Source organism: Camelus ferus, chromosome 9 (assembly GCF_009834535.1).
Source record: "Camelus ferus isolate YT-003-E chromosome 9, BCGSAC_Cfer_1.0, whole genome shotgun sequence".
NCBI classification, from domain to species: domain Eukaryota; kingdom Metazoa; phylum Chordata; class Mammalia; order Artiodactyla; family Camelidae; genus Camelus; species Camelus ferus.
The window spans coordinates 76,684,378-76,709,146 of NC_045704.1; the positions used below are offsets into that span (position 1 = coordinate 76,684,378).

At 44.4% G+C, this 24,769-nt stretch overlaps 1 protein-coding gene across 1 annotated transcript in view; it reads right to left on the reverse strand.

Moving 5' to 3' along the window:
• Positions 1–21,328, reverse strand: part of VAV3 (vav guanine nucleotide exchange factor 3) — a 335,055-nt gene extending 313,727 nt beyond the window's left edge. Inside the window, 1 exon segment of the mRNA XM_006179926.3 lies at positions 20,812–21,328. Within this exon segment, the coding sequence (XP_006179988.1) occupies positions 20,812–21,015 (204 nt within the window). The 5' untranslated portion in view covers positions 21,016–21,328.
• Between the last annotated feature and the right edge of the window lie 3,441 nt (positions 21,329–24,769).

Sequence of the window (24,769 nt, forward strand, 5' to 3'; positions counted from 1 at the left end):
AATTCCTCTTATATGAGGTACCTAGAGTAGGCAAATTCATAAATAACAGTTGCCAGGGGCTGGGGGGAGGTCACTGTTTACTGGGTGTAGAGGAGCTTCAACTGGGGAAGATGAAAAGCTCTGGAGATGGATGCCCAACCACATGACTGTACGAATGCAACAGAACTGCACCGCTAAACATGGTGAAAACAGTAAACTTTATGTTATATAAATTTTACTATAATTTTCTTTATAAAGCTCAACCAGGAGAAGTCTCCGAGCAGGTTAATTCTGGCCCAGTGCATCCAGACACTGGAGGGAAAATCCAACCATGCACAGCGTCTTCTCTCCGAGAGTGGCATTGAGGTATCACTGCCTTCTTTAAAAATTTAGAAATTTGCAGCGGTGGCAGCCGCAGTCCCCTCAGGCCCTAACCGTAGAACCTTTCTTTCCCAACCTGTTTCTCGGTCAGAGCTTCTCAGCTGCAGTTGCTCTGAGGCCCACGTTGGGCCCTCACACACTGAGCTGAACGCGGGCTCTGCCGAGCGCAGTCGGCATCTCTACCACCTTGAACCAGCACGGATGTTTCGTCTTGGGCCACAGCATCTGTCCCAAATGCCTTTTCTGTGTAATCACTTCAGGCTGTGACAAGTGCTTCCCGAGGAAGAGCCTCTCAGTCCCCACATTTCTTCCAACTGAACTGCAGATCTCAGCACTGTTTGCACTGTTCCCGAAGCCCACGCCCCTGGAGGCCTGTGAGGACCTACATCTTTGCATGGGCACATTTTAATGACCAGATCAGTACTTTTTCTTTCCTTCCTTTTTTCCCCCTCCAGAAGTAGCGCTTATCCCTCACGTTTAATTTATCTCTGCTAATTCTATTTTCTTTCGAGAAAGATTCAGAGGCCCCCTCCCTTCCCTTCTCTTCCACTTTAGAGCTGTCACTGTTGGGTAGAAATGAACAGTTTACTTCCCAAGTTGCACATCCCAGCCAGGGGTTACTCCCGTCAGGCCGCATCTTGCCAGGCCTGGGCTGGCTCCCCCAGAATGCACCCCGTCTCTCCCAGGCCTCCCCTTAGGGTCCTAATTCCATCCGAACCTGAGCAGGAGCCTTTGGGGCACAGGTGACACTTGCTCCCTCACCTTGAAACTCAGACTCTTCAGTATTTTGTGCTGATAAATCTGCAGGCTCTCCCTCTCAAATGCAGATTTTCTTTATTACTATCCCAGGGCCGCCCCTCCCTACCTGAAAGCCAGTGGGCAGCAGAATACTATATGCTGGGCAGGAGGAGGTGCCCCCTCAGGGCGCAAGTAAAGCCTGGCCAGGTTCCCCAGTGAAAACAAAGGGAGTTGCATTTCTACCTCTACTAGCAAAAATCTTGGTGCACTAAACAAAATGCAAAACCACACCCCGCTTTGAGCTAGGAAAATCCAGTTTCCAGCTATTCCTACTTCAGACGCTAGCTGAATCCTTTAAAGGGGCCCTCTGCAATATTTGCTGGATCTTTGTGAAAACCTTTCCCATCTTGTGCCATTTTTTTTTTTTAACTATATTTCTACAGGTCCATTACCCTTTCAGCTGGTGCTGGCAGAGTGAATCTCCTTTCCTTTTTATATCTGCCTGTCCTGGCTTAAGACCTCATTTTCCCCTTCATATCTCCCATGAGATGTGCAACTTTCTCCTAGCTTAATTAGCCCTTTCAGTCAACCACCACTCCTTTTCTGATAAGACCAAAGCACACTCTTCAAACCACTCTAGTTCCTCCTTGATTTCCTGAGAAAACCTGATCTCTAGAATCTGAGCATTGAAGACACAGGCCTTTGTAATCGTTGTCTTACTACTTGGGTCTGCAAGTTCACTGACTCATTTGTCTATCTACACCCAAGAACGCAGCATATGTGACTTAAGTAAGGATGTCCCCCTTCCTTTTTATTTGCTTCTTCTCTTCTATAGGTGAAGCCACAGTTCTATGACAGCTCTATCCCAATGGTGGGAACTTATTTAAATGACAAATCCAGAGCACACCTAAGTCACGCTCCACAGCGTGGAAGAACCTGTATGCTTCTGTTCCACTCGGCACTGCGTGGCCTCAGCTCCTTCCAGGGCTGTCTCTGAGGCCTGCCCATCTGCAGAGAACGCTTTTCTGGTCTGCTCCAGGTGGGTGGGTGGTTCGGTTGAGGTTGGTCATATGATAGGTGGTCTATTAAGATCTTAGATAAACTACAAAATTACATAAGATTAGTCCTCCAGGGCCTTCCTCTGGCCTGGAATGAAATTAACTGAATATAGTGAAGCCAATTATCACTTCCTTTCTTGGCCTCCTTCTCACCATTTCAAGGAGGAACCAACCTAACACAGTAACATTCTTGAAATCTTATCACTTTTGCAGTTTGAAGTTCTGGCCTGCAGCTTTGACTGAAATACAGTAAAAAGCAGTAAATGCTATTCCACCCCCAAATAACCAAAAAAGAATCAGCCCCATTCCTCGGCCTCACATGTGAGACCAGTTCAAGCCGAATCCACAAAAACCAAAGGGCGCACAAGTGCCTCAGCCCAGCCACAAAGCCCAGTGAGGGTCAGTGCATCCTGCATCCTCACTAAGGCCTGAAGACCCACAGCAAGCAGCCGTGTCTGGTGAAGCCACTTGCCCGTGGGCTAGGCCATCGTAAGCTTCACAGGTACCCCAAGGTCAAAGCAATAAATGCTCCCCTTTCCTACTGAGAAACTCAATGAGCAGCTGATAACAACAGATCCAGAAATAAGATATAAATGTGAACTTCTCATTGATAAAAGTTAATATACACTGGAAAGTGTGGCTCGGGAACGCGGGTTCTCCTCTCGTTCCCCTCCCCCTCCAAAAAATGCTGCAAGCCTCCCCCTTGATGACAGAACTGGCTCTGCTTAGCCTACCTTATGAACCACAGTAGCCCAGAACCCCATCACCCTCTCTGCAAGTAAGCAGGTCTCAAAGACAAGATCCAGAAGCTGGCTCACGTATACCCAAGTGTTACTCTAATGCTGTAACAGAAGTTCTTCCACAGCGAAGCAAAGTGTGGGGAGACAGTTTATACCTCTCTTATAACTTGAGCTCTTTGTTATATCTTCAGGGCCTCATCAGAGTTTTGAATACAGTGTGAGTTCAATAAACTGGAACAATAAACAAAATGCAGTTTAGAACGTGCAGAAGTTAACAGCGCGACATAAAACAGCTTGCACTTCTGGGAAACGCAAACCAAAGCAGCTGGAGGTCTCAAGTGCAAGGAAGGTACCGGGTGTAACCTAATCTCTTAGGAATGCTCGTATTTGTCATCAAGTCCTTCTGCTATTTGGCTCAAAATGATTCTGTGCCCGGCCTCCCGGATGGCTCAGGTAATGTTATTATAGGTCTTGGATGCAGTGTTTTGGCGAAGATGAAAGATGGTTAGATGCTACTAAACTATGCTTGACACAAGAACTTGCCCTCATTAACATGGAAGAGTATATAAGAAAAAAGTAAGCAAGATCTTAATTACAAGATACACTTGGGTTTTTAAGCAGTCCTTGGAAAACACCTAGTATTTAATTTCACTGAGCAATTTCAAATCACAAATGCTTTTCACAAATTATACCTAAAATTCTTCTCTTCTGTGTTTACTGCTAATAGTAACAGTTACTCTATGTGTAGTTATTTATACATTCCTAAAGATTTATTGAGTACTACATGCGGGGCACTGTGCTCGGCCCCAGGGAGTCTGCAGCGACCACCATCTAGGTGGGCCCTGCCACCACAAGGCTTAAGTCTAGCAGGCAAATTGGTCCTGAAGCAAGTATCTCTAACAATGATGAGCTCTACAAAAGGAGAATTTAAAAACCAAGAAACAAGACAAAATGTCAGGTTCCAAGCAGAGAAGAAAAAGAAGGGATGATAAATTCTGGTAATGGAACAACACCCAACATGGCTGCAGCAGAACGAGCAAGAGAGAGTGAAACTGAGGCTGGAGAGGGCGGCAGGGTCCGCAGGGCCTCACCCAGGATTCTGGGCTTCCCCCCTCCGAGCATGGGAGCATTCTAATAGTGAAAGGAGTCAGATTTGTGTTCTTGGTGGGTTGTTTTTTTTAAGGGAGAATGCATTGGCATAAGGTAGACTTCCATAGGGTGTACCAATTAAGAGGAGACAGAGGTCCAAGTGAGAGATGATGGATGCTGGGGAGGAGTACAGATGGATTCAAGACAGACAAGGAAGGCTGAGCACTAAACAACTTGCACTAAGTACTTAACAGGATTGTGAGGTAGCTACTTATAACCCATTTTACAGATGAGAGAGTTAAGTAATTTGCTCATTCAGCAAAAATGTAGCTCAGATAGAAATCAAGTCTAAGTGACATCAAAGTCCTTGTTTTTAAGTACGACTTACTTTGGAAATGTGCCCCTTTTTGTTTCTTGACAAACTACCTGCCAGTAGGTCAACAAGAGCTGCAAAAATGTTTCTAACCTTCAACCTGGAAATTTCACTTTGGAAAATAAAACTGAAGGAAATAATCCAAAGTGGGTGGTAATCTATACCAGGACATGTCTAACCATGCTATCTATAAAACAGAAGAACTGGAAGTAACCCAAGTGACTGGCTATAAAATAGAGAGCATATTAAGAAGGTGGACTAGTCATCATTTTCCCAGCTGCATACTACTCCATCACTACTTCCTCTGTGATCCTGAGAAAAGTTCCCAGTCTTTTCTAAAATTCTTCAGCTGTAATGATTACATTCTCTTAATGAATTTCTCAGCCATCTAGGGAAACTGGCATTAATAATACTAACCAGGCTGCATTTAGTGAAGGAATGCCTTTCTCTGAGTAAATAAGGTGCAAAGCTCTGAAACTGGAACATGTCACACATTATCTCATCTAATGCTAACAACTTACATCGTAGGCAGTATTGTTCTCAACACACAGCTGAGGCAACAGAGAGGCAAAAAGAGCCTGCCCTGGATCACACAGCGAATTGGTAGCACATCCAAGATCTGAATTCCAAAGCCTGTGTTCTTTTCACTTACAATGCCACCTCCCCACCTTTGCTATCAAAGAAAATGGAGTTCAGAGATCACAATGCTAGTCTGCAATAGAACCAGAATTTGAACGTAGGTCTCCCAACTCCGGGTACAATGTTGTCTTTCTCGTGTTACGTCACAGTTGTCCCATATGAAATCACCAACAGAGAGCTAAAACTACGTAAACTCAATCACTGTTAAAGCCACAATACTCCAAGGCTTAGATTCAAGTAGCCTACACAAGACAAATGCAGAAAGCTGGAATACAACAGGAAAGAAAAATTTGCCAAAGACCAGCAAAAGGTTACCAACCCAAAAGAACAGTGGGAAAAGCTCTGTCCCATGAAAGGATTAGATGGGGTGGAGACAAAGAATCTCGCACTATTACGAGGTGCCTATTATGTCCCCAGTGCTGTGCTAGATATTCTGCCCATCAGGGTTCACTGGTTCCCCACACCACTCTGCAGGAAGAATTCTATTTCCCAAGCAAGAAAACTAAGATGGTGAGAGATGAAAGGACTTGCCCACAGTCATTCAGCCAGCAGGGTATGATTTGAACCCAGGTCTGTCTGATGCTGAAGTCCATATTTTTTCAATGTACCATGCTGCCTTCCACTGCAACACGACCAGCAGAATTACATTTTTGCATTCTGTGATTAAAATGAAAGATGCAGTAACATCTGGCATTCTTGTCCAACCAAATGTAGGCTGTTAGGGATTCATTAAACAGTCACTCAATAGCCATTCACAAGAGTACTTTGTGCTATGAGCTAGGAACAAAGTTGAACAAATGGTGCCATATTTCATGGGACTCACAATCCAGGAGAAATAACATGTTCTGGTGTCACCATTAATGAATATCTATATTCTTGGGAATTGGAGACACAATGTGTTATCAGGTTTGAAATAGGAAAACCTCAACTCTCTTAGGAACTGAGTGATGCTGGATGGCTAAGTTTCTGGATAGCCGAGAATTTACTCTCTTAAGTATCGTATCTTTGACTTCACAATTTTTATTATTTAATCATTTCTCAGCACTTTGTCAATTCTCCCAGGATATTCTGAGCTCTAAAGTCTGAGATCTTGTATTCCCCGCTCCCACTGATTTCCCAGTACTATTAAATCTGATGCATGGATGGATGGATGGATGGGAGAGAATAAGATCTTTATAATAAATACTTCACATGGGAAATTCTGAACTCAAGCACTTTGTACACTTTCTTAAGTTTTGTTTGTTTGTTTGTTCTTAAGGAATAACATGATTTAAACTTCTCATGAGGACCTGGGTCATTCCTAGCATTCTGTTAAGAGAAAAATAATGTGCTATGATTCAGGAAACCAAGGAACCTTGAGCAAATCATTGAACATATTAGGGGCCTTAGATTGCTCTTTTTCAACATTTTTTCTTTCCTTTTTTTGTTTTGTTTTGGTTTGGGGGCTTTTTTTCCTTACACATCAGACACCAGGTCTCCCCCCCCCCCCCGCCCCACTTGACGGAAGCCCTGGGGGCTGAACCCAGGACCTTGTGCGCACCAAGCACGCGCTCTACCACTGAGCTCCACCCCCACTCCCTAGATGCTCATTTGTTAAAATGAAGCGCTGAGCTAGAATTATTTCTGAGGCCTTATCCTCCAGCTCCATAATCGTGTACTCTTTGAACAACAGAATCAGTTACTATAATGGTCGATTCAACCATCCTTCCCCAGAGCCTTGCGCAGTATGTGAATTAGTTTGGCTGCACTCCCCAGGGTCCAAGACTAACACGGTTTTCTAGTTCTTGAGTCCATGATTTACAGTTTTTAACTATTGCCAACTTAATGTTCAGCTCTCCCTCTTTCTTATTTTAACTTGCAACCTGAACATGTAATGGCCTTGATCGAAACAAGGAAACAAACAAACAAACAAGACAGGCTTAATGAAAAGGAATGGAACCTCTATTTACTGAGTACCTTCCAAGTGCCAAATAAAATATGCATTACTTCAATTAACTTAATCCTTACAACACTACAAATAGGTATTATCTCTATTTAATTAATAAATGTGACAACCCAAGATCAGAGTTGTTAAGTTGCCCAAGCTTATAAGTGGCACAGCTAGGACTCAAAGCCAGGTGGATGGATCCCAGGCCCACGTGCTTTCTACTACACAAGGCTGCGTATCAGAACAGGGAGTAAATTGAAAGTCCTCAGGCTTGAAGTCAGAATCTAGGAACTCTCTAATGGTTACGTACATTAAGTGTAGCTTATTGTATTTATGTGGAGTTTAAGAAACTCATTTTAGCTCTTCTTCTATAGGATATAAGGACTTTTTAATTATTTTTATGTATTTATTTTTTACTTAGCTTATTTTATATAAAACCCAGGAGAACTCTGGGTAGCAATCAAACGAGCAAGGATGCCAAACAGCTCAGTGTTGGCTGGATAGGGAGGAAATTAATTTATATGTATCACTAAAACCAGGTGAATCATTTACTAAACAGTAAAGGGGAAAAATTAAATCCTTTACCAAATTTCATTACTTTTCTCTTAACTAAGGTCATTAAATAGAACTAAATATTCAAAAAGATTGAGAACTCAGTACAGATTTAACTACCAGGGCTGCTGCATAAATGCTCTCAAGAGCTCAGCTTCACATTTTAGAATCTACGGGGATGAAATGGATAAACAGCAATTATGTCACATTCTTTCCATAAACAGTGTCTCTGAAAGCACCCAAATCTTTCACGTTGGTGCTCTGAGCTCTGGAAATCTCAGCTCCTGCTTCCCTCTCACTGCGGATGAAAGGCTATATTCTACTGAATCCCCAAGTACAGTTAATGGGCAAGGGTGACATTCTGTTTCCAAGTACTCTGTCATCATAAATAATCCTGAAGTCAAGCACTTCTTGTGTGGCTGACCGTGAACTAAGCTTATTAACTGTCTTTAGTCAACAAATGCTTTCTCATATTTGAAGGCCAAATGCCAGGGAAGGTAATAATCTTCTGCCGAATGTCCACTTTGGAGTACCAATAAGCGATGAATTATTCAAGATCCACTGTCCCTTGTCAGGCACCACATATATGATTAAGTGAAAGCTGCACTAATTAAATGATAACATTATGTTTTTTTAAAAAGGCTTGCTAAAATAAGCAAATGCTGTGAGCTGAGCTCCTTGCAAGGGGGTACGTGCAGCCTCAGTTCTGCTGGGAACTGATGAAGGTGACCCGAGGGCCTCTGGTTTGTCGGCGGAGGTGCACTTAAGTACACCGCTGGGCTCCGCAGACCACAAACCAGAAACAGGACTGCTACTGGGCAGGATCGAACTTCTCAGTCAAAGTTTTCATAACACCTGGTCTCCTCTGGGATTTTCATTGAGTAAATGTTCCCTTCAAGACACAAAGCCCTCTCCTGGGAGTCAGAAGGTGAAAAAGAAAATGCACAAATCTAACTTGTAAAGTTTGGAACAGTCTCTCCTTCTGATAATAGTAACAGTGGTCACCATCAACGGGGAGTGGATGAGATGGATTGAGGCAAGTTCAAACTCAGGAGGATGGAGGGCGGAGGGGGAGAGGGGTAATGAGAAGGACCAAGTGAACTTGCGGGGACTCGGGGAGAGTCGGGAGCTCAGGGGGTCTGGCTTTAGAGGGCTGCAGTCTGACCGAGGGAATGAGAGGACACCAAGAGGACAGGAAGCCTCGCAACAAGATGAAAAAGCAGCGTCAGGCTGCAGAGAAGCTGGGCGGTAAAAACAGGCTGGTGTGCTGGCTCCGACAGCTCTCTTCTGCTCAAATGCAAGAATGAGAAAGCCAGTAGGGAAGGGAGTTCCAGGGCTGAGTGACTGGCCCATCTGAGGTCACAGAAGGTGAAGGGGACTCGGGGTGGAAGTGGGAGACCGTACTGCAGGTCCAGGCAGGACTCAGGCGTAGACAGCCAAGGACACAAGGGCCAGAGGAGACGTCCAGCTAAAGAGCAGGGGGAGGACAACAGGCCCGACAGGTGTGAGCGACGGGGCGGCGGCAAGGCGGGAGCTGAGAGGGAGAGAGAGCGGGTCTCCACCTCTCAGGGCTGTACTTTAAAGGCCCATCAAGCAGTTAACTCTCCCTTCACAGTCCCTACTCCCTCAGCTTTTAAGATATCCAAAGAACAGACCATCCTCTGATGCCCCAGGCCACACACGTGACAGATGTACCATCTTCACCACCAAACGCCAATAGTACAGCCCTCTTCTAGTATTCATGCTATTAAGGATATTTCACCAGTGCTCAGAGTAACTGTCTTGTTGGGGGCGTCACTGAGGTCTGGATGTCTCTGCACATCCTTCGTCTCACACACACTCTCCCCACCCAGTTTTCTTTCACAAACCTTCTTCCTCTCTAGTAACCACTCTTGTCTATCCTCTTCCTGGTGCGCGGCTCTCTCACCCAGCTGCGTGCACTCCTCACGGGCCTGTAACATCCAATGACATGTTTCCTTTCTGCATGCTTGCAAAAGCCTCACTCCAAGGTCAAATCTGCTTTCTCCCCAGCCTCCCAAAGCAGAAACTTCACATTATTCACCTTATGCCTTCAGTGCCCTGCACACAGGAGGAGGCCCCAGACGAACGTCTATGGAAAGGAGAGAAATACCTTGAGCCAGGCACACACACAATCCATTTTGTGACAATGTCATCCCGTGCACATCAGCAAAATGAACAATGCATCCAAAAAAGCATCACCCATCTACGAAGCATCTGTCATGCCCATCAGCCTAACTCACGTCTCCCTTCCCATCCCCCTGTGTATAAGGGCATGTCTGAGGTAACATCCACGCTGTACAGACCAAAAGCAACATAGGGTCAGGGACTGAGTTCTACTCACCTTTGAATCCTTAGCATCTACTACAGACAAACTGATAATGTGATTAATCAATCAACTCATATGCACACATTCCCATGAAAACAGAACCACAGAAAGCAGAAAAGCTACAAAATTACCAAAAGCAAACAATCCACAAACTAGACACTCAGACTCTAAAATAACTGAAAACTGGTTTCATTATTTTAGATGTTTCTATTTTAAATGCAGTAAATTTCAGTGCAAAATAATACAACATCACTTTACATGTGCAGAGCAGGCTGTGCTCTTTCCAAGCCTGTCCCCAGTCATTTGCTCAGGTAATTCACCACTTCTCAGCTGAGCTTGGTGGCAGGCATGGGAAACGTCACTGAATTTGGGTTTAGGACAACTGGACTCAAGTCCTGTCTTTACCACTTCCTGTCCATGTGACCTTGAGGAAAGTCCTTTAGCCAGTGCACATCTCATTCTCCTCCTCTGGAGAGCAGAGATAAGATCTTGTTCTTCCTGCCTCTCAGACTTAAAGGAACAAGGAGGTGGCGGGGAGGAGGAAGGAAACAAAATCTTGCTGAATACCTACTGTGCCCAGGCATTTTACATACATTATTTAATTCTCACCACATCCTGCAAAGTCGGCTTTACTATTTCTGGCCTATTTTATGAGGAAACTGAGACTCAACAAGTAAAGCAGCAATTCTGTGATATGACCTTGGGAACGTTAAGGGCCAGAGCTGGGATTCAAATATTTCTGCCTTGTCCCAAAGCTCTCTTCGTGAAACGCAATGCCTTCTAACGTGTGATTTAAATACGTGCAAAAAACTGTAGCTGCTTTTGGGCACATTACCATATATATAAGTATTTGCTATTACTGCCGTGAGTGTGGAAGGCAGAGACAAAGAGAAGCAGGTATCTGCTAAGGTCACATGTCAGAGACCGAGCTGGGAATGGAACCTGGGTCTCCTGACTCCTGGCCTGAAGTCTTTTCATTGACCACACTGCCCCGCACCCCCAGGAAAAGGCTCCTGGCATTAGCGGGCACAGAGGCATGATGCTTGTTTATTCAGACCAGCTGTTACAGATCTATTTTAAGACAGGCACTTTGAAAATCATGGAAGGTGAGTATCAAGTGTCCCATTAAATATTCCATATTAATTGACCCTTTAGAGAACTCCCATGTGAGTAGCATATCCTGCCAGCTTCCTGTTAAGCAAGCTGCTCAGAAGCTGACTACACTTCTTGCAACACGGATTTTGAAAGTGCATTCAGATAGCAGCACAAAATACAATTTAAAACAGTTTCCCATGAAACTCAAAAGGAGCTACTTCTTGGCTGTTCATGGATCTGTCCTTTAAATGCGCAAGCCCAGGGAAAGGCAGGACATAAATTTGTGGCTGTCCTTCATACCATGCAGGGTCTGTGTTGACAGGGAAAAGAAAAGAGTAGGGTATAATGTTCCAAACAACAGCTAACAATAGATGTCTGAACTTACAAGGAGGATGGTTATAACACAGGGAAAAAAAGAGAGAATTATTGGAAAGCATTCAAATTAAATTATTTGAAATTATTTAAAGCAATGGTGTTCCTGCTGCCCAGGGAAGCGTAAGCAGTCCTGACCCTGCCCAAGAGCTGCGCATGAAACCATGTGCTCCGGACCAAGCATCACGAGGCACAGTGTTCAAAGGCCAAAAAGGAGCCGCCACACTCACTTGCTCCTTTCCTCTTGTTAACTCTCCTCAGTTTTTCCATCTGCTTTGACTTCCTTTTTCCATCGTATATCTGTCAAAAGTCTATCTGCCATTTTACACTGATTCGTTTGACAAATGGGTATAAAACCATCCCGTTGATACACTCAATACCCTAAACCAAAATTATGAGTCCATATCCAACTTAGTATGGAGGTGCTATTGACAGCCACGCAACTTCACAGCAATGCCACGTGAGCAAAATACAGTGAAAAAAAAGAAAACGTCCTCACAGTTCACATTCAGATGTGCCAACAGCCTTGCTGATGGGAACTCAGTTCACTTCAAATGTGCTGGTTCTAAGCTTGCCTCCACCACAAACTACTCGTTAGTACAAGCTACTAACTCCTCTTGGCCTTGCAGAGTATCACGGGGAGAAGCAGCAGCGCATCTCAAGCATCTCAAGGGGTCGTGACGATGAGATGATGCAAGGAAGGTGTTAACACGCTGCCTCACCTGTTTCTGCAGAGGCAGCAGCGGGAACCATAGTGAAAGCAGTTAACATTTATTGAATATTTGTTCCATGCCAATCACAAGGCCAATTAGTTCATTTAGTCCTCACAACCACTCTAGGAGGTAGGTTCAATGATTATTTTTGAGACGAGGAAGTTCAAGGACAGACAGGGTCAGTCACTTCCTGAAAGTCATTCAGGCGCTAAGGAGCAGAGTAATGTTATTTGCTATTATTAGCAATGCCACTTAATGAACAGATGTTTTGGGGTTTTAATGTGCTTAGCACACCTTATTAAATTTTATGTAAGTATGTCTGACAAGGTAGTAAACAAAGAGTTTTCATTTTCAATCCATCAAGAAGTTTAATTAATGCCTATCTATGTATGCATGTTACACACGAGTCCCTATGTCAATTTCCAGAGATGGATATAAATTCAAGTCTATGGTAGCCTCAAGCAGGTCACAGCCTGGAAAGGAGACAGATAAGAGAAAGGTTGCAAAACAGTGCAAAGATGCACTCCACCCACGTACACTATCCAGGGTGAAACAAAGTAGCACGCGATCACGTGATCAGCCACACCTGCGGGAGGAGTTGGGCAGTCCTCACTGCAAAGGTGACTCTTGAACCAAATCTTCATTCAGACAAATGAAAAGGGGCATTTTAAGCAGAGAAATGGGCATATGCAATAGCACAGAGACATTTAATAGCATAGTTCATTTGAGAAGCCACGAAAAGGTCAAGAGCACAGTTGGAAAGAGCTTTGAGACAGGAAGCAGGACCAGACCATGGGCTCCTGAATGCTTACTAAGGAGCCTGGATTTTATCCCATGGTCCATAGGGAACCATTCAACAGTTATAAAGAGGTTAGACTAACCACCTGCCCCAGTAGTTCAGCTCAAGCTTTAGGAGTCCTTAGTCACTCTCCATCACAGCCAGTGTTCATCAGCAAGTCTTTGTGGCTCAACCTTGAAACTATGTCCTGAATCAAATGAGAGAAATAGCAACACGTGTGCGTGCAACTGAATGATCCAGGAGAGAACGGATGATGCAGGGAAGCACGGGGATGCAGGGAAGGAGGAACTGGCCTTTGCTAGGAGCACTGATGGTTCACCCACAGAACAGGAGAGAAAGCACCATCTCCAGGCAAGATGCAGGAAGGTGGGAGCCTGAGGAAGCTCTCCTCTGTCTCTGTTTTCTCAATGGAAGAGGAAGCAAGATCACCAGTTGAGTGGAAGTATGGAGATGGAAGTGATGGAGGTTCGAGAAGAAAAGGTACCACATGGGCATCTGGCAGAGTCAGAAACTGAATGGTCTAGGGCAGTTCTCGAACTGACTGGTCTCAGTACCGCTTTATACTCATAAAGAAATAATTATCGAGACTCCTCAGCAGCTTTTGTTTATGGGGGTTATAGCTATCAACATTTAACATGCTGGGATTCCAAACTGAGAAATCTTTAAAACATCCACGAGCACATAATCACAGCGATGACACAAGCAGTATCATGTAGCTTTTGGGAAACTCAGCCATACACTTGTGAGAAAAGGCAGATAATGTCTTAATATTATTATAAAAAGAGTGCTTGACCTTAGGGAACCCCTGAAAGCATTTTAGGAACTACCAGAAGTCCTCAGATCATCGTTTAAGAAGCTCTGGTCTAGAGAAAGGTCATCACTATGGCTGGGTAGCCCAGGTGCTCACCTGAGAGTAGGGATCGTGAAATGAAAGCGAGAACAGGCAGGGGATATAGACTTTCCTTCACCAGGTTCAACAGCTGAGTTGCAGGCAGGGAATAAGTAGAGAGCTGGATTTAACCAGGGTTGTATTTTATCCGAATGAGTATCACCAAGCAAGAGAAGCTAAGGAAGTAAGTTTACTGGCTATGGTAATTAAGCTGAGTAGGAAGAAAGTGAAGGCAAGAAGGCAGTGAAGAGGTGGTGGGACCAGGAGTTCAAAAGATTGCTGAATTTTCGGTATGAGTAGAATAATCCAGAAAGGAAGGGTTAGTAAGAGAGTAGGATGCTGGAAACAGAATCCGGAAGGTAACTGGTAATAACTGCAAACTCAACATCCAAAAGTGAGTGTGCTCCCTCTCCCTCTGAAATCTGCGCCTCCTCGTCAGCCAGGCCTGAAACTGGGGATCGTCCTAGACACTCTCCACTCTGCCTGCATCTAAGAGGTCCCAACGTCTTGCTCATTACAACTCTTCACCATCTCTGATCTTTTCCGTTCCTCTTTATCCCTCCACTCCCACCCCCTGTCTGGCCTCACACTCACTGGCCTCATCCCCTTCCAACCAGACTTGAGCAGGAGTCTCTCTCGTGCCCAGCTCTTCCCCGTCCAGTTCATCCTTCCCTTTGCAGTGGGGGACTTTCTACCATGAATTCTGATCACGTGGTCCTCATCCCTCCATCCAAGAAGTGACTGTCACCACAGAGGTGGGGGCATAAAACATGCAGATACAGGCTGTCAACATGAACGTGGGGTCCATTAGGGGATGAGAAAAGGCAACTCCACAATGTCATGAGATCATACAGGGACGAGGATACGAAAAAAGGCAACAAAGAAGAAAACCCTAAAATTCTTAAGGAATGTTTAGAAAACGAGAAGCCAGCAAAGGAAGCTGAGAAGGAAAATAAAAGGTCCAAGAGAACCAGGAGAGTGTAGTGTGGTGAGAGTTAAGTTTCAGGAGGAAAGGAAAAGTCACTAATATGAACTGCCACTGAGAGTTTAAGAAAAATAATTTAAAAGGGCCTGCTGTATTTGAAAATTAGGAAATCAGTGGTGATCTATATTGGATCAACCCTATTTGCATTACAAACATGATATAATTTTCCTCATCTTAAAAAAAAAAAAAGGCACTTTCTCATTTTCGTCACCCTGACAGCCATGGGACTGTACCTCACCAATAAAAGTTCCAGCACTTCAGTCCTTTAGCCCAGGCTCCGGTTCCTAGAGAGCCCAGGTTAAGCCATCAAGTATGCAGACAGAACAAGTGCTTAAGATGCCTGAGCTACTTCACATGAAAAGATCTTGATTGGTGTCAAGTTTAAATTTATGCTGGCCAAGAGAATAATCCAACAAATGGCAAAGAGGTTGCTGACTTCTGAGAAGAAAGACTAAATAATGACATTATTCTGAGCTGACTGGCTAAAAATGTCACTGGCACACCATTCTTTTTAGGAAAATGATGGCTTTTTTTTTTTTTAATCTCTTCAGTATAACCCAAAAATCCTCACACAGCACTGCCTTGCAGGGGTTGGGGGGCAGGGGCAGTGAGGAAGGAATGCAGACGTGCATTTGGAAAGCATACCTTAATGTTAAGACTAATATAATCTTAGTTTTTAAACAATTTACAATTATGTATAGCAGAAATAAAGTTTTCCTTAAGTAGTAACAGTAATAAAAACCCAACCGCATGTTAGTAGCTTGGAAGGAAATCCTGGGGACAAAACTGGTGTACTCTTTTGCAAATGCTGTATCACCAACACTTGGTGCTCAGCGGAAAATATCATGTGAAAAAAAAAAAGTGGAAATCAATGGCTGACTTGAAATGGTATTTAGTGGAGTAGCAACTGGAATGAAAAGAAGTTTTAGGAAAACATTAAAGATAGTTCACTTATACGTTCTTATATACATATATTTTTTCCAGATGTACACATATATACAAGTGTGCCATATGGTAAAAATCTATCTAAATCTAAAAAAGGTCCTATCATAGGTATCAAGTAAAAATTCTATATGATAGGAAAAGAACCCTCGATCTCTTTCCCCCTACTAGCCACTATCCCATTTATCTGCTCTCTCTACAGCCAAATGACCCCAAACACACGTCTGTACTCGTGGTCCAGATCCTCTCCTATTCACCCTTCTTCTTCAGTAGAGTGTTTGCCCATCACACACCAAATCGGTCTTTGTCAAGGTCACCAAAGAACTTTACATTGTTTAATACAATATTCTATCTTCAATATGTCTTTCACATGAACAGTAGCAATGACATGTCTGATCACTCCTCCTAGAAACACTTTATTCACCTGGTTTGCTAGAACTGCATTGCGGGCTTCCCTCCTACCCCGGGGGCCGTGCCCTCCCAACTCATGTACAGGTTCTCGTCTCTCTAGCCTTGACACAGGGCCAGGCCCCACGGCTCACGCCTCTACACTACTCCCAATGTGATATCATCCAGTGCTGTGATTTTAAATACCACCTATATACCCTGAAGGCTGAACTTCACAGCGACATCTCCAACTCCTCCAGCTGCCTGCTCAGCACCTAGATGTCCGCTGGGCATTTCAGGCAGCACTTGCCCCAGATGGCCCCTGCCCTCTCCCTTCCCCCTTGCCCTTCCCCCAGCAGCCCCCCTCTCCCCACCACCTCCGCCCTCCCCAAAGCTCTTCTTCCTCCAGCCTTCTCCATCTCAGCAAATGGCAACTCCATCATTCCAGTTCCTCAGGCCAAAACTCCTGGAGTCATTCTTAGCTCCCCTCTTCTTTTCTTACCCGTAATCTGATTCCATCAGCAAACCCCTTCTGGCTCTACCTTCAAAACACACCCAGAGCTGGATTCTTTCTCACCGCCCACCCTGCTATCACTCCTGCCAGAGCCGCCACCATCACCTGCCTGAATAACTGCACTGGCCTGACCACTTCCATCCTCGCTGCTCTGTTCTTAACACACGGCCAGAGTAACCCTGTTGGAAAGTAAATCAGGTCACTGGATTCCTACTTCACTCAGGGTGAAAGTCAAAGTCCCTACAGTGGCCCACAAATCCTAAACCTCTGGCTCCCGTTCTCCCTCTGACCTCATCCCTACTGCTCTTTCCCACACTCACTCTCCTCCAGCGCGCTGGCCTGCCTGCTGTTCCTTCAGTTTACCCGCCATTTAACTACCTCCGGACCTTTGCACCTGATGTCCCCTCTGCCAGGAATATTCTTCTTTCAAACATCCACATTCCCTGCTCAATGTTACCTCCTCAGAGAAGCCTTTCGTGAGTACCTTCTATAAAATCAAACTGCACTTCACTCTAGTCCTTTACCAAGGTTCAGAGCCCATCACATGGTATAACTGTGTATTTATTACTGTCCTCCACCCTCAACTAAAATATAAGTCCTTTTAGGGTAGGGACTTTCTAGAGTTTATTTACTGCCCTAAGCCAGAGTCTCAAACAGTGCTTGGCACATAGTAGGAACAAATATTTATTGAAGGAATACATAAAACCTGGGTAATAAGAAAATTCAAAGTTTACCTGCACTGTACATAGTGGTCAATAAATTCATCACCAAATGTATTATTCCCATCCTAAGACACAATATAAAGCAAAATTTTAAATTACAAAATAGTAATTTCATTGATGACAGAGGTATGGTTGGTTATCGGCATTTACCTATGATACCTTCTTAACCACCAAAAGACACATCAAGCCCACAAGCCACAGTCTTCCACAAGGCACCCCCAGTGGCGCTTCTCTTCAGGAATCACTTATGTGCCTGGTATCCTAGCTAGAAAGAACACTGTTCTGGATGCAGAACTAAAATACCTCCTAAGTGCATGCAGAGACCAGATTTCAGGGATTGTGTGGATTCCCATGGATCACCTGGATTTTATTTAATTTTTATTCTTTATAAAAGGAACATGTTAAATGTGTAAGTAAATGTGATTGATTATCACTTTAATAAAAAACAAACCTAAATCAAAGTTTAAAAAAAAAAGGACTTATTTTGAACTGAAGAAGATTGTCCTCTTACCAACAGAGCAAGACCCAAAAAAGGCTCACAGTCCACAGCCAAAAAGAACACTTACTAAGTAAGAGAACTGGGATCCCATTTATAATTTTATTTAGAAGGACAATTAATTAAGACTCCAAGATTCAAACCTATAATTGTTTAATTATTTGCAGGGTTACTACAGTTTTAACACAAACAAGGCAGAAGGCTAACAAAGAGAATGGGAAGAAATCACACTCATTGGAGATAAAGTCTTATCAAAAGAGGCTACTCATTTTATAGCCTCTTTCTGCAAAATTGAAAACAAGCAACAAAGCAAGATATCAATATACTAAAATTTCTTTGGTCAGCATCTGTTTATAATAGTCTCAAATACCACAAAACTCTGACATGAGAGCCTCCAGTTACTTCCTGGCTTAGAAGGTCAGGTGCTATAAGGAAATAGTTTATTTCAAATTAGTCTCATCAACAGAACCTAAGTCAGGTGGGCAGAATGACTCTTAGACAAGGCAAAAGCCACACGTCCTCATAATGACAGGTCTAAATTCAGAAGGTAAAGTCAGCTGGCACATTGCAAGGTGAGTTACTCGGTTATTCACCACACAGTATGAACTGAGCTGCTGGTGCAGGGGAAGCAGAACCAGAAGCAGCCAGAACCTTCACCAGGAAAGATATGAGTAGTTAGAAGGAAGACATAGATGTCAGCCCAAAGGAATTTGTAGCCTTGCAACTGTTTTAAAATTTTGATTGTAACCTGTTACTCAATGTGACAATAGTAGGGGAAAAAAATGTTTTAAGTAATTTTGCTAATAGTGAATATCTGTTAAGTGCACGGTACCTGCTGGGCACTGTAGGCATGTGAAATATGTCACTGGGCTATTTAATGAAACCATTTACTAAGCCTCATTTAAGCATTTAAGGACAACCTGTATCATACAAACTCACCTGTCTAGCACTCAGCTATTCAGCAACCTTCTCTCTGCAGTGTGGCCAAGAATCAGCAAGGGAGCAAAAAGACACCACCATATACAGACACTAGCCTTCCAGGGTTCACTTTTGGGAGAAGTTGGGGACATTACTCTCTCACAGGACATTACTGGGAAAAATGCACTGAATTTGAAACAAGAAAACTCTGAGTTAGAACCCAAAAGCACAACCACCTAAGGTCATTCAGCTGTTTAGCTCATTATAACCTGGTGGCTTATCTGATAGAAGAGTGTAGTAAGGTGTAATGATTCCTTTAGGGCAGGGATCCTGGGGTGTTCAGCGTAGTACCCTCAACAGGCAACAGAGTTCTTAGAGCAGCATACATGCTCAGTTTTCACTGACGATCCTCAGCCATAAAAAAGATTAAGTTACATTAGATATTAGATACATTCTACAAGGAGAAGAAAGAGCAAAAACACATTTGAAAAGACCTTCATCCATTGTTAACATTCAAGTAAAGGTCAGAAAGTTGAAAGAGGAAGATCTCAGCTGTCCAGAATACTTGATTATTGAGAACAACTTAATGCACCACCTCCCCTACGCTGACCACCACCCAGTGTTCCAAGCAAGTGAAGTCTCAGGAAATGTGCACAGTTAAGGTATTCCCCGCTGGTGGGCAAAGGCATCCTAACCCATGCAGCCTCCTGAGGCTGTAAGCCAGGTGGAAAATGGGAATCAGATTGGATAACCAACTTCAGCTCCCTAGAACACTCTGTTCAGAGCAGCAGCTCCCACCTATTAGGAAATGTCTGCTAAACCCTTCAACAGGATATCCTAATTGGGACAACTCTTACTGGGTACAGAGTTCGCAATCACCACCCAGGATTACGGGAGAGTATGAAAACCATATGGTTTTCACCACTTACAAGCCTGTTCCTTCTTGGGGACTGGAAACCACCAGGTTGAAGGCAGAGAGGCAAGGGATGTAGAATTTGAGGTGCAGAGGAGCCCTGATGAAACACTGACATCAAGAAGAAGAGAGGAATGTGCGTCTCCAACCTTAAATACATAATTATGACATTATATAAAGTTGGTTCCGCTGTAAAAGGCACTGTTCTGGTCACTAAGTAGCTGAGGCTCTGTTATCATTTAGGAGGAGTGCCGCAGTGTGTCGTGGAGGGGACTGTCTCGTCTCCCTTTTAAGCTAAAAGTGGTTTTTTACATTTTGAAAGAGAAAACAGATGTGCTGAAATGTGTTTTAACAGCTTTCCGCATGAAAACTTTCTGACGAGACCAAGAAACTACCGTTCCACTGAGTTGTGACTTTTGAGTTTACTCTAGGGTGCACACAGCCTTCCAGAATTGCATTGTTTTTCAGCCCTCAAAGAGACACCTCCAGGACAGGCTCCTGCCACAGGACCCAAGCGTGCACCACAGCACCTGAGCAAGCGCTGAATGAAGGAAAGCGGAATCTGGAACGAAACTTCGTTTCCTGTCGCTGCTGAGAGAGGTTGGCCTGTCTCCTTCTCACATGGCTTAAGACGAGCTGTAAACACAACCCTGTAGCGTGCCAGCTGGCCACGAACTCAGGGGGCTTTCAGGGGCAGCCGCCGTGGTGTGCTCCCTTTTCCTGCCTTTGACCAGTGTCATTCCTGTACAGATAACGGTACCGGAACGGCCTCCACTTCCTAGAGTCCTCATTTATGTCATGGTTCCTCTTTCAAGAAAATATGGGGATGAAACGCAAAGCAAAAGAACCGACTAAAGGCAAAATTACGCCCATCAGCTCCTTTCATTCCTCTCCACCGTTGTTATAAAAGCTGGATCAAATTCCTTTTGTTGCCTCCCCTACCACGACCCCTACACACACCCAAGTAGATTAAGGACACCGTAAGACAGCTTGTTTTTTCCCGCCTCACAGAAAGCCTGTAAGAAATCCTCACACCATCTCAGGACGCAGGGCTCTAGGATGCTAAAGAGCTAAAACCATCTCAAGCCAAGGTACAAGAAGCCAAAGTTACCCCCAAAGCAGAAGGCTGCGAGGCAGGGCAAGCTGAGCGCACCTAGATGTTTGCATTTACACAAAGAAATTAGCCGGCTGATTTATGGGAGACGCCGGCTGGAGGCGGAGGAGCCCGCGCCGGCCTCCTTACCTGGGACATCTGCGGCCTCAGGTTGATCTCCTTCAGGTTGATGGAGTGTGCACGGAGGTTGTTGAGCAGCTGGCAGAGCAGGACTCCATCGCGGAGGGTCTGAGCCAGGTCGAACACCTGCGCCGAGTCCCAGGTCACCCGGTGGTTGGCGGGCAACACCTTGCAGTGAATGAGCCACTGCGCGCACTGCTTCCAGGGCTCCATGCCCGACGGCTCCGGGACGCTGCCGGGCCGGGGCAGGCGGCGAGGATGCGGCCGCCGCCGCCGCCGCCGCCGCGGTTCCTCCGCCCCACCGACGCCCGCCGGGGCCGGCCCCTTCCCTGCGAGGGTGCGACGGCGCCAGGGAGCGGGCGCCGCGGCGGGAGTATCGGGAGCCCCGCGCGGGGCTCGGCTCCGGTCCCAGCCCGGGTCCGCGGCCGCCCGGCCGCCGCTGCAGCGAGTCCCGCGCGCTCTCTGTGCGCCCCGGTCGGCTCGGCGGCGGCAGCGGCGGCGGCGGCCGCGCACAGGCTTCCGACTCGCGAGCCCGGCGCCGGGCGACTGAGCATGCCCAGCGCGCCGGCCCGTCCCGCTGCCGTCTGCGAGTCCCCAGAGGCGCGGGTGGGAGAGCGCGCACCGCCCTAGCCCGGGGTCGGCGGCCTGGGCGGGGAGGGGAGGGGAGGGGAGGGAGAGGGGAGAGACGCGGTGGGATCCCAGCGCCCCCGCCCACCACGAGCCCTCAGGTTGGCGGAGCTCACACAACCCCAGGCATCCGGAAATCTTCTCTCGGGACGCCTTCACGGTTTGGGGACAGAGTGGCTGAACAACGTAACTCAGTGGGGGTTCCTATTAGGACCCCCCTAAACGGCGAGTGCAATTTTTAAAGGGTCTCGGAGGAACGAAGGATTAATTGAAGCATCCGAACTTCCCAGAGAAAGGGGGAGGGGAGGCACAGAGCATCTTGAGAACACAGCAGCTGAAAGTTTTCGAGATCATTACCCCCTCACCCCTTCCATCCCCTACATTCTCTTCCTACAGGTAATTCCTGTTCCTCCAAGTTAGTTGGTCCTTAAGATGTTTTAGCACCTTAAAAGTGTGTGTGTGTGGAGACGTCTGCAGAAACTCGCCTCCCACCCCGAGCTTATTTCGACGCGAGCTGTTTTTCATTTAGAGATGGTCTCCCTCTCCCCTCTCACGCTCAGAACTGGTCGGCGTCGCAGTCTGGCCCATTTGCTGACCGCACAAAAACCTGCGGGAGACAAATAGGCCTGTGAAACGTCCACGGAGTCCCGGCGGCCACATTGCGCATGCGCTGGCGACGCGGGCCTGGGTTAGAGAGCAATTAACGTTAGTCCTCAGTTGCACGGGTTGGGCTCAGCTTTGGGACCCTCTGTGAAAGTTGGAACTTGATCTCAGAACTGCAGTGCTGGCTGAGCAGCATATTCGCTTTTCTTAAATCTTATGGGGACTGCTTACTCTGCCCCTTTTACTCCCACTGCCCCTCAAAACCAAAAATAGTGTTTAAATTATTTATGGCAAGATATTACCATATTAAACTCTTGCTCTTCTGTGAAATGTCCTGGGTCACCGTTTCTAGATGTCTTCTTTTATATTTTGAAAATAAAAGTAAAATACAAAGTCAGTTGACGGGATTTTAGATAAATTTTTATTTTACTATTACATTCCTGTAGCTCAAATTTTATACTATGAACCATGTTAATTTTATAAGCAGGCCAAAATGTGATTTTTAAAAGTGTATCTGATCTGTTAAGGACAGGGACTGCAGCCTTTTCCACTAGTCTGTGGCAAGTATATCACAATGTGTACACTGAGCGTTAAACAATAAATCAGTCTGAGGATTTCCTTTCCTCACACACATCCTTCCCCAGCAACTTCCTCTCGTGTTCAAACCAGATTGCATCAATGGCACAATGTTTCCTAACCTTTAATTTCGGCAAATAAATCATATTAAGTTTTATATGTCATCTTTAGAAATAAAATCCAGCATCTGAATCACTGTGTAATACAAGGATAAAGAGAAATTTAATTAGGAAAAGGAAGAAATAGTTAACAAAAATATAAATTTTGTTAATGATAGCATCAAATCACCCTTGTGTGTGGTAGAAGACTTATGAAAAAGTATATAGATAATGCATACTATATCAGGAGGCAGAACTGAGTTTAGGGTTTGACCACTGCTAATTTCTAGCAACATAAACCTGGGAGAATGGTCTAATTCTTCTAACCTTCAGTTTCCACATTTGTTGAATAGGAAAAATAATCCTCACCTCAAAGTGTTGTCATCGGGATCAAATGATACAATCCCTTCTATTTCAAAATGTAGTCTATGGACCAAGAGCATCACTCAGGAGCTTGTTACAAATGTAGACTCTTGGGCCCTCCCCCTAGACCAACTGAATCAGAACTTACATTTTTACAAGATCCCCAGGGGACATATATTTACATTAAAGTCTGAGAAGCCCTATATAATGCATAAAGTGTGTGGTGCCTAACAGGTAGTGAGAGCTCAATAAACATTAACAGTAGCTTTTAGTTTACAAAAAGGCAACAATGACCAAATAAATTCGATTTAACCTTTTGCAATTCATATATAGTGCATACATGACATGTTACATATATAAAAAATATGACTTCAAAACATATTACCTCTCTGTTGGGAAAACTGGACAGCTGCATGTAAATCAATGAAGTTAGAACACTCCCTTCCACCATACACAAAAATAAACTCAAAATGGCTTTAAGACTTAAACATAAGACAAGACACTATAAACCTCCTGGAAGAAAACAGGCAAAACATTCTCTGATGTAAATCTTAACAATGTTCTCCTAGGGCACTCTGGCAAGATAATAGAAATAAAAGCAAAAATAATCAGTGGGACCTAATTAAACTTATAAGCTTGTGCACAGCAAAGGAAACTACAAACAAAATGAAAAGACAACCTGTGGAATGGGAAAAAGTATTTGCAAATGATGGGACTGACCAGGGCTTAATCTCCATAATATACAAACAGCTCATACAACTCAATAACAAAAAAAAAAAAACAGTGCAGTGGGGGAGGGTATAGCTCAGTGGTAGAGCAAATGCTTAGCATGCAGGAGGTCATGGGTTCAATCCCTAGTACCTCCATTAAATAAATAAACCTAATTACCTCCCCCCACCAAAAATAAAAAATAAAAAGTAAACAACCCAATCAAAAAATGGGCAGAAAACCTAAACAAACATTTATCCAGTGAAAACATACAAATGTCCAATAGGCACATGAAAAAAATGCTCAAAATCACTCATTATCAAAGGAATGCAAATCAAAACTATAATGAGGTATCACCTCACCTGGGCAGAAGGGCCATCATTAAAATGGCCACAAACAATAAATGCTGGAAAAGGTTTGGAGAAAAGGGAACCCTCCTACACTGTCGGTGGGAATGTAGCTTGGTGCAGCCATTATGGAAGACAGTATGGAGAGTCCTTAAAAAAACTAAAAATAGACTTACCATACATTCCAATAATCTGAGTTCTGGGCATATATCTGGAGAAAACTATAATTTGAGAAGATACATGCACCCTAATGTTCATAGCAGCACTATATACAATAGCCAGGACATGGAAACAATCTAAATGCCCATCTAAAGATGACCGGATAAAGAAGATGTGGTGTATATATAATAGAATACTACTCAGCCATCAAAAAGAATGAAATAATGTCATTTGCAGCAACATGGATGGACCTAGAGATTATCCTACTAAGTGAAGTAAATCAAACAAAGACAAATATCACATAATATCACTTATATGTGGAATCTAAAATATAATACAAATTAATTTATTTACAAAACAGAAACAGACTCACAGACATTGAAAATAAACTTATGGTTACCAGGGGGTATAAATTAGGAGTTTGGGATTAGCAGATACACACATTACTATAAATAAAATAGATACATAACAAGTTCATACAGTATA